At 35.4% G+C, this 10140-nt stretch overlaps 2 protein-coding genes across 2 annotated transcripts; one reads left to right on the top strand and one right to left on the bottom strand.

The window, feature by feature from the left end:
• Nucleotides 1–419: 419 nt before the first annotated feature.
• LOC114529258 lies at nt 420–1673 on the bottom strand. The gene is made up of 4 exons (XM_028551012.1): nt 1488–1673; nt 1296–1338; nt 840–1050; nt 420–774 (listed from the first exon to the last, which is right to left on the bottom strand). Exons 1-4 carry the CDS (start codon nt 1671–1673, stop codon nt 420–422), a joined length of 795 nt encoding a protein of 264 aa, XP_028406813.1.
• Nucleotides 1674–7758: 6085 nt separating this feature from the next.
• Nucleotides 7759–9718, top strand: LOC114529256. The gene is made up of 4 exons (XM_028551011.1): nt 7759–8018; nt 8103–8313; nt 8953–9013; nt 9095–9718. The coding sequence occupies exons 1-4, from the start codon at nt 7759–7761 to the stop codon at nt 9703–9705; spliced, it is 1143 nt and encodes a 380-aa protein (XP_028406812.1). The 3' UTR covers nt 9706–9718.
• Nucleotides 9719–10140: the final 422 nt, after the last annotated feature.

The raw sequence follows: 10140 nt of genomic DNA, 5'->3' as shown, positions 1-10140 counted from the left end.
TTGATCAGGTTTGGGGATTTGTGATTTTTAAAGTATTTTATAAGTATTTTACACAGTTGAAGAAACTCCAAAATGTAGTTTTGATCTGATGAACAGAGTTCAATTTATTTGCTAGATTGGCCTATACCATTGGTTTTAATGGCCTCTATAATCGGCTTTGTGACATTAAATTTTATCATGTCCACACCTGGACTACACCCTCACCCCCCCACCACAATAATGTATCAAAATATATACAGTGAACACCATGCTCAGTCAATGCATGGTTCCAGAAAATATCCATAACACCCTCCCAGATTTCCAAAATGATCCACCCATCCATTAGTCTCTACTAATTATTATATATTACATGATTGGGAGAAGGGCTATGGATATTTTCTAGAACTGCACTATTTCTCACATCCTTTTAAGTTGTATGTTTATGTTAAATGTGACTTCAGGAACAAGTATGCATTTGCAGCTTGGTCAGGCTTAATTTCATCAGTATTTGGGATGTGCTCTTCACAACTTGCTCGGAATTCTACATCCAGAAAATCGTCTGTGTCTTCCAAAACACCAGATAACTTCGCAACTTCTTCCAAATGCTTTTCACTGAAAATGTAGCCACATTGCTCACCTCCATACTGCTCAGGGTGATAGTATATATAGTCAGGAACCCCACAAGGAAGTTGTTTGTTTTGCTGCTTTCTTCCACGATGAGAATTCCACACTGTTTTTCTAAAGATGTCTAACTCTTTTTGAACTACTGGAACATACACATATGCCAGCATATTTCTAGTAAGAAAGAAAATATAACTTATTATTCCTTTGCAGATAAATATAACTAAATGCTTACAAACTGGTCTTTAAAAAATGTTTCCAGTCTTTCTAGTAACTCTTTCCACCATTGTTCTATCTTGTTTTCGGTAGATGGGCCATAAATGACACAATCTGCTGAATATTCATCACTTTCATGCTTTGATAGAAGGTAGGAGTGCATGGTGGCCATATCCACCGTTTCAGTACCCTTATCAATGCGTAGCCATGTAGGCATAACTAAAACATTAAATACTATGCATACAGTATAATTGACATATATATACTGCAATAACTGCATACATGTAGTTTGATCAACTCCTAAAATCTTCAAAATTAGTCAAACTTACCCCTTGTTTCATACAAGTATTCCAAGTAATATCTGTCAACAATTTTTGGATTGTTGTTCGATGTCCATATCCTAAGGAACTGTATTCTGCCACTATATGTATCCATCCCTCCATAAATGCAAAGTGGAAATGTCTCTTTTTGCTACCCACATAGTTTATCATGGCCATCAAGTGACATTGTCCACTCTGAACCCTTGAAAAAGATTAAAGAACAGATGTCTGTTATAATAATACACTAATTGTATCTCATTTAATAAATTGTACCAAGCAGCAATCTGCAGCATTAGGCATCAGTAAGTATAAAATTCGCATCAACTTTTGCATTTCACACTGCGGTACTACCTCATATGTAAATGCATCTTTTCGTGCACATCTTCTTCCTCCAACACCAGCTCTTTCTTGAAGACCAACAGGATTTACTTCTGCCATCATAGCATACACTAAATCTCTTGGTACCTTTAGACCATGAATTTCTCTAATCTTTTTATGTAAAGCACGATATCCTAGTAATTTACCAGGACCCTTCATTTCCTCTTCAACAACTTGATGCAAAAAATTTAGATTGGTGTCATAATCTTGATACTTAATATCAAAATAATTCAAACGGCGAATTAATGTTCGCAGACTCCATGCATAATTTGGGTATTTGCTAGAGACAAAATCTCATATTTCTTTTTTTTTAAGGTTTTGCTTCACATAGTTTTCCAAATCTTGTCGTAATTGGTAGTTGTTTCTCCAAGCATCGTTTCCCAAAACTACCATAGCCATGGTTTTAATACCCGGTTAGATTAAAAAGCTTTTCAGATACAATTATATGAAGTATATTTAAACAACCACCAACACATATTGCATGCTCGTTATCATGTTACTTACTTAGACCCACAAAGCATCATGGGCTATGGCACTTATAGGCTGCTTCAAATTTTTTTTTTTTTACACTGGCACGAATAGGCTTGAGAAAATTTTTTTTTTTGGTTATTTTTTTTCAAAAAAAATAAAAAAAGTGAAAGAAAAACAAAAATATAACTTATTTTAAAGAACATGTAATCGAAAATATTTATGGCCCTCCTAGGCCACCATACAGGAGGGACCCTTGTTAGATATAGAGAGATATATAGACATACATATAGAGAGAGATAGTCAAATATGGGTAGCAAAGTAATATACATAGGCATACATTGGTATAGATGAGAGATAGTGAAATATAGGTAACGAGGGTAGGCAAAGGTAGCAAGGGAAACAAAGTAATATACATAGCCATATATTGGCATATATAGAGACATGTGTAATGTTTAAAACCACACAAACTGCGAAAACCAGCGCTGCAGCTCGACGTGCAGTTATACAGGGTGTATAAAAAAATTAATCCAACTTTGGCGTGCTATTGTACATAAACTACTCATTCTATTAATGAAATGTTTTCACATTCGAAAAGGTTAGGCTTTTAACTATCGAATGACATGTTTTTAATACCAAATGGTTAAAAAATTAGCTAATAGGAGGCTGATAAAAAGCGTTAGCCAGAATCACATATTTTTACCTCTGAGGGTTGGGACCATTAAAAATTAGCACCCTTTGGGACTTAATTGAAGCATCGCCAACTATTCTGGTCATGTGTAAAACATTTTGGTCAGCAAATTTCTCTATTAATAGTATGAACTTCGTGTAATTTTGAAAAATTTTTAAAATCCAATATGGCAGCGCGAAAGAGACCCCCAGTAGACTACAAGGAGTTGAACAATTTTTCTTCAGTTGTATTGTATGATACCACTCCAAAAAAGAAGCGAAAAACCCTTCCGTCCACTTATAAGGTTGAAAGGATAATTTCTAGGCGAAAAATCAACAATGTAAGTACCAAATTAATGGGGAAAACGTTTTCTAAATTTTCAACTTTACGCTATTAATACTTGCTATAATATATTTAAAGTTATGCTTTTTATGACTTAATCCTTTAATTGATATTGTTCAGGGGCCGGTTGTATGAAAGCCGGATAGCGCTATCCACCGGATAGTGATTTTTTCAACCGTTCTAAAAATGCTTAAAAAGCTATAAAATCACGGCTTTGGAATTAAATATTATTAAGAGGATCCTCGACTTAGGAATACTAAGATTTATTCAAAGTTATACCTAACAACAGGTGATTTAAAAGCGATTGAAAAAACCACTATCCGGTGGATAGCGCTATCCGGCTTTCATACAACCGGCCCCAGGATCACAAATATCTCATCAAGTGGGATGGCTGGCCGTTGAAATACAGTAGTTGGGAGCCTTCACTTCATCTTACTGCAGATTTATTGAGGTGAATATTACTAACTATTTATATGTTGTCGACAATGTTGCATAACTATGAAAAAGATTACTCTGCGTAAAGCGCTGTGGTCAACAGCAGTAGCACACAGCGCATAATATATTAGCAGGTTAATGTAAATACGCCATTGATAGAAGTTGTGTAATTCACAAATGACTAGGATTTATAATGGACACATTAAAATTTGTCATTTATCTATACTTTTAAATACTTTGAAATTATCTATACATAGACGCTATGAAAAACCACCAAGACCAGATGCAGAGAAGCTACATGAGGCCAGTCGGCAGTTTTATCAGGGCATTCTTACTAGCTTAAAGTCAAAGTCGACTAGCCCTATGTATGTTCCCATGCAACACGATATCTGGCGCTATGTCGCTTATGGCAAAGGTACTGCTTCTAATCATGCAGGATTCTCACTATATTGCATCTCAGACTTGTCCCGGTTACCACTTCCGGAGCATTAGTGGTACTTTTTGAATAAATCCCATGGAGAAGGGTATGCAATACAGTTTCTCATGAAGATAAAACCAGTGCTTAGTTGGACATTTCCCCACAACATCAAGAAAAATAACAAAATCATACAAGCACCTCGATTGCCAATAGAAAAACTGAACATTGATATACTAAAACGCCCTTGCAATAATGAAAACATTGGGGTATAGTTACATAATTAATTACAACTGTTACTCTAAAGCAGTATTGCCCAAGGGTGTCTTGGGGGATGGCCAATGCTAGAATTGACCCCTGCATCTGACAATAAAAATAACAAAGATATTAAAATTGTAAGAGGTGTAAACATCTCCATAAGTTTCTACTGGTTTTTTAGTGCATCTCTGTACATTTCTTGTAGACGTGTCAACTTCCTGACTCGGGTATGAATGCCAAATCTTTTCAGGCCCTCCCGTAGTTCAGCTGCTGACATTTTGTCAACATCATCTTGGCTGCTTGAAGCATCCTCATCACTTGACCGTAGCCTTCGAAGTTTTTGCTTTGCCCGCTTTTGATTAAGCTCACAGTTCCAATAATCATAATTTCTCTTCTTGTATTCCCTTCATGTACGTTCATGTCCACTAAGCATTTCAATTCGTTTCATAACACGTAAAACATCTGCAGCAGCGCCCCATTTGTTCGATTTATTCAAATGGATCCTTCGGCAGTCGTCGTTGTTTTTTTCAATACCTGCATGTAAAGGTACAGTATTAATTAAATAAGCCACTATATTATAAGGGACGTGAAACAATCATAAACGTAGACCGTGAACAAGGCTGTGGGTGCTGGAATTGGCAGTCATTTATACTTACAGTATTATATTCATTGGCAGTCAAACTAAACTTAACCCATTTACTGACAGTACTCTACCACTGACAAGTAAAATAGTGTGGTATTGGATAGAGTAAATACTAAACTTTAGCGCATTTAGGCCCATTTTCAGTTGATGGGTTAATAACCTCACCTTGTCCGGTAAATTTTTTCATTCCACCGTGCATCCGCATAAAGCCAGGTATATGGTACACCATACAATGCATGTAAGGGGTAACATTTGCCTTTGAATATCCATCACATATCCCTCCTGCACCTTTAAGTGAAGTGAAAAGTGATATCCACTTCCTAGTCTAAAATATAAGTAAAAAATTCTCTATTTGAAAACAGTGCAAAAAATAGTTTTGAGACTCAAGTGTATGAGGCCAATTCTCTCTGGGGCGGGTGGGGGGGGGGGGAGGATTGTAATGAAACTGTCTGGATTCAGTATTTTCTGATAAATCTGCTCAAATTTTCTTGATTTTACCTAGCATTTGCCCAAATTTCAATGGTTTTCCTTTTTTTTAGTGGGGGGGGGGGGGGGGCTGTCTTGTATGCTTATGTTTTGAGTGATTTATAACTACATTATTACAAAAAATTACCTGTTCAAATGTAGTCTGTGATAAATTCTTGCTGGTGTCCCTTGTCTCAATCATTGTGTAGAGTTTGTTAAAATCCTAACAATGCACATAAATCAGATTGGTACATCAATGTACACATATAGACTGCACGCAAGACTATTCCTTATCCAGTAATAATTGTCTGGTATTTGACGACACCGCAGAAATTGGTTTACGATCACGTGGGTCAGCGGTATATCAAACATTTAAAGTCCGAGCGGTATTTTTGAAATTTAATTGTGTTTACATTTTCAATATGAAACTTTAAACAGTAAATCAACGATAAAAACTGAGCAAGAAGTGTAAATGTTTAAAAAATATTATTTCCTCAACTAATGAACCTTAATTTGTGATCATCTTTAAGAGCAAATACAGTTGTTTTCAAAAAATATGCCAACTTCATTACGGCAGTCAAATTAGTAAATAATGCCGTGGGGACTATCATAAAACTTATAAGTGGTGGACAATCGCAAAACTTAGCCGTATTTCGCAATACTTAGACTTTAAACTTAGTGACCAGAAAGTTTATTAAATACTTGAAAAAATATCTGTTGCACAAAGTATTTGAAACCTGCACACAACAAAAACTAGTCGTCTAAAGTTGCCGCTGGCGTACCTGGTTACCACTAGCGACGACATCTTTAGTTTGAGAAGCCTTAATTCCGCTATGCTGTGTTTTTTTTCAAAAACAAGACAGTCTTCAACAAATTGCAGAGGTACTTTGAAACGAATTAATAAAGAAATTAACAGAAGTGAAAGAATTCCATTAAATGACTATCTTTGTCATCACCACTACGATGAAATTCGTCGTCGCGATAACACACGATGTTCTTGTCCTTCAACTTGGGGTCATTCAAAATCACTTCATCAACATCCTATTCCCTCGAAATATTACGAAGTTTTAGACAAAGTTGGCGAAACAGTTAGCAATTACGTACCTGGCACTCGTTGGTGCAACAAATGCCATAAAACTGCTCCCAAGAGGTTTTTAGAAAATTCAGAAAGCAATTTGGCAAAGATTCAAAAAGTAAGTTCTAGATAATGTTTAAAACCCATTCAAATTTGTATCACTTGGCATAGAAACCTCTTTGAATTTCATTACTGTAAACTTTCATAAAATATAAATATCATACAGATAAATGATGATGTGTTATATACGGACAAGCAAAGTGAGCAAGAAAGTGAAACGAATCAGGTATAAAAAGTTGACAGAAACCTCTTTGTCTTTGAATTTCATTGCTCTAAACTTTCATACATTGTAAATATTATACAGATAAATGATGATGTGTCACATTTGGAAAAACAAAATGAGCAGGAAAATGAAGCAAATCAGGTATAAAAAAATTGATATGAACTAATTGCATAAAAAACAAGAAAGTGATAAAAATTCTTGTAGACTACCAAGTTTTTCTTATGCACTTTTTCTCATTTAGGAAGATGGAGAGGCTATGTCTATGATAGAAAATGGTACATGGGCAAATATTCAGTTGAAGCTAAATGGTATGCTACACATCAATAACCCTACTGTGCTGAAATAATTTGTACTAAATATTTAAAAATAATATTCAGAAATGACAAAATGAAAATCTTTAGTTTGATGCAATACAGCTATTACCGTTATTCTACATATGAATGTTTCTAGAACCATCTTTTGAGGAGAGCTTCAATAGGCTTAGCGATAGGGTAAATGGATGCACTGACAAAGAATCCCTGGTTGGACATGATAACATGAAAGCTTTTGTATTGTGTCACGCACCCACTGTTTACTACACACTGCTGAACAGCATTACAAATGAAAGACATGGAGCCAAAAGAACATTCCTACAAGAAAAAAGGGTTACATCATTAATTTGGCATTTATTGTATTTCAGGTACAGTTTTGAATATAACATACACATAAATCTATTCAAGCTGCCCATATTGTTAAAGTAAAGAGTGCTGATAGGTACGATAAATGACTTTAACTTTAATTCTAATGCCAAACAGAAATCAAAAGCATGGGCAATTTCAAGATGAAAGTTCTATCTTTTTGGAGCTTCATGGGCTAACATCAACTGGTATGTCTGCAGGAGCAACTTTAGCATTTTCACGAAATCCCAAGACAAAAACTCTAAAGAAACATCAAATTTCCTGTGCTCATATAAAGAAAGTACAAGAAATATTAAGTCATGCAATGAAAAAGGTATCGAATCACACATCTTATCTTACATATATATAATACATGTATCAGATACTGGCCATATTTAATTTTAGATTCACAAAGTAACATTATTTTCCTTTCATTTGTTAAAGAAATCATTTTTTATCCTGATGATTGACGACTTTCACAACATTAACACCATCAAGACTCCACAAAAAAGGGAACTTTCAAATGCAGTACATATGGCAACTCTGCTCATGGACATACAAGACTATAAAGCAGTACCAAAACCTCCTCAAAGTATTCATAGAGAGGTACAGGTACAAATACCTGGAAAGGAACAACCACAAATTTGCAGAGGTGGCATAAGTGATGAAGCAGTAATTACAGAATTGCAAAATATTTGGGCACAATACTCCCTCAATACATTTTTGGAATCCTTACCAGACAATTACAAAGAAATAAATCCAAGTTTGCTACAGACATCACTGAAGGAGCTTAGGTAAAAATTACACAGTAAAGTATTTAAAATACACAGTAGTAAATACTGGTACCTACAGATTAAATATGTTAATTTTTGTTTCAGAGTTTATGAGAGACAAGACATAGAAGAATGTCAAACTCTAAAATCCTGTGTATTAATTGATGAAATTGAGAAAGATCTCCATGGTCTGGAAAACTACCAAGAAACACACAGCTATATCTCTGAGGCAATACCTGAGCTAAAGCCCTTTTTGGAAAGTAACGTTGTCCCTGTTACTGGTGATTGGCCCACTTGGTATTTTCATAAGAAAATGGTATGTCAAAATAACCCAGAGTCACTCACATTGGTTCCAGAACTTGGTCAGTTCCACATCTACCTCAATGGAATCGAAGATGTTATTAAACAATATCATTCCATTTTCAATGAGATATACAAAGCTGTTTTTGGTCAGAAGAAAAGCCTCCCAGAAAACCCTAAACCAGACAAAATCACACTAAGCTCAACAATCACATTTGCAGGGTGGCTCCAAGTTCGCAATTACATAATAAAAGCTTTTGAAGAATGCAAAGATGTTGAATATACATGCCTTCATCACCTCTTTGATGAATTACTTCCATTAAATTTCCTCCATTATCCTGTTATTGTAAGAAGTGGAAATTTCAATAATATTCAGGATTCCATGAAGCGTCTTTGCCTCATGTTCATTACAATGGACAGACACCATTATAACAAAGCAACCTTGTCATGGATCAGTGACACACAGCATCAGAAGAATACATGTCCTGAATATTACCAAGCAAAACAAAACTTGTGTTCAGTTCTCACAGAAAAAAAAGTAGAAATTTTTCACTCCAAGATCAGAAGCTGTATAAGCAAGAATGACAAGGCCTAGAAAATACAGGAAACTGCGAGACTGCTGGCAAGATCCAATTTTGCAAGCAACTTGTTTGAGCAAAGTTATATAAATCGGTACCAACATGGTATCAGTAATCAAAATTTGCTTCATTTGAGTGGTAAAGTTTTTTATGCATATTCAAAATAGTTAATAATACTGTTACTTATTTTTAATTCATATAAATCATTTTTCAATTTAGGCTTGGCAGCTGAGTGCATACTCCAAATATTTGAGCGGGTTGCATCAAATCTAGGCAAGTCAAAGCGATTACCAAGAAAACTGAATAAGGCTGGAAAACCATATGGGAAATCCAATTACTATCTGGCAAGTTTTCAAAAAGAGTTCACTAGAAAGAGCCTACCTCTTGGTTACAGATGGCCATCCTCTGAACCAGATCCCAATCTTGAGTGTGATTCAGAAAAATGTACATTGCCAGTAAATGAATCTACAACAAAGCGTCTAACGTGTGGTCACACATTTCATCTTGCTTGCTTAGGCAATACTGGCTGTTCCATCTGTTTTAAACATTTGATGCAGGACATAAACAAGGTTTCCGAAGCTTGGAACCTTCGCCTGTTGGGAAATGATGTTCAAGATGACAACGAAAATAACGTCAACCCTGATACAGCCGAACATGATACTGATGATATCGGTTCGTTGATCTCGAAGTCCACACGATGTTCCAAAGATCCAGATTACGTCAAATCCGAAGTTTTTAAACAATACCTCGCAAATAAGGCGTCCAAAATCGCAGAGCTTCTCAGTAAAACTAAGGGATCGAAACCAATCCAACTCGAAATCGAAGAGTAAACACATTTGGCAAACTAGTAAAAGTAAAATGTCAGAAAGCCGTAAATATCTAATATGTAAATCGCAATCATTTATATCGAAAATAATAAGAATAATAACAACAAAAAAATTTGAAATATTACCTTGTGGCTTGTGTATTTCGCCGCTAGCAGACGATTGTAACCCCAAAAATTAAACATCTTGTCTAAATACAAAACTGAACGTGCTCTTTCGCTTATTTTAAGACTGTTTACTGCACCGATCTTCTTTTTTAAGCTCGCAAAAACCAAAAATCTCGACAGCAAAACATGCAAATAACAAACCGCCATTAAAATGTTCGAAATCGGAAATGATGTCATGAAAACCAATTTCTGCGGTGTCGGTATTTGACAGAGTAAACAATAAGGCGGGGGCACATTTGAGTGCATTGCAATTTTTGGAATATATCGGTCCTAC

Source organism: Dendronephthya gigantea, unplaced genomic scaffold, assembly GCF_004324835.1.
Source record: "Dendronephthya gigantea isolate DGI-Jeju-01 unplaced genomic scaffold, DenGig_1.0 000055F, whole genome shotgun sequence".
Taxonomy (NCBI): Eukaryota; Metazoa; Cnidaria; class Anthozoa; order Malacalcyonacea; family Nephtheidae; genus Dendronephthya; species Dendronephthya gigantea.
Note: the sequence above shows the minus strand (reverse complement) of the source record. Positions and strands in the feature narration are given on the sequence as shown.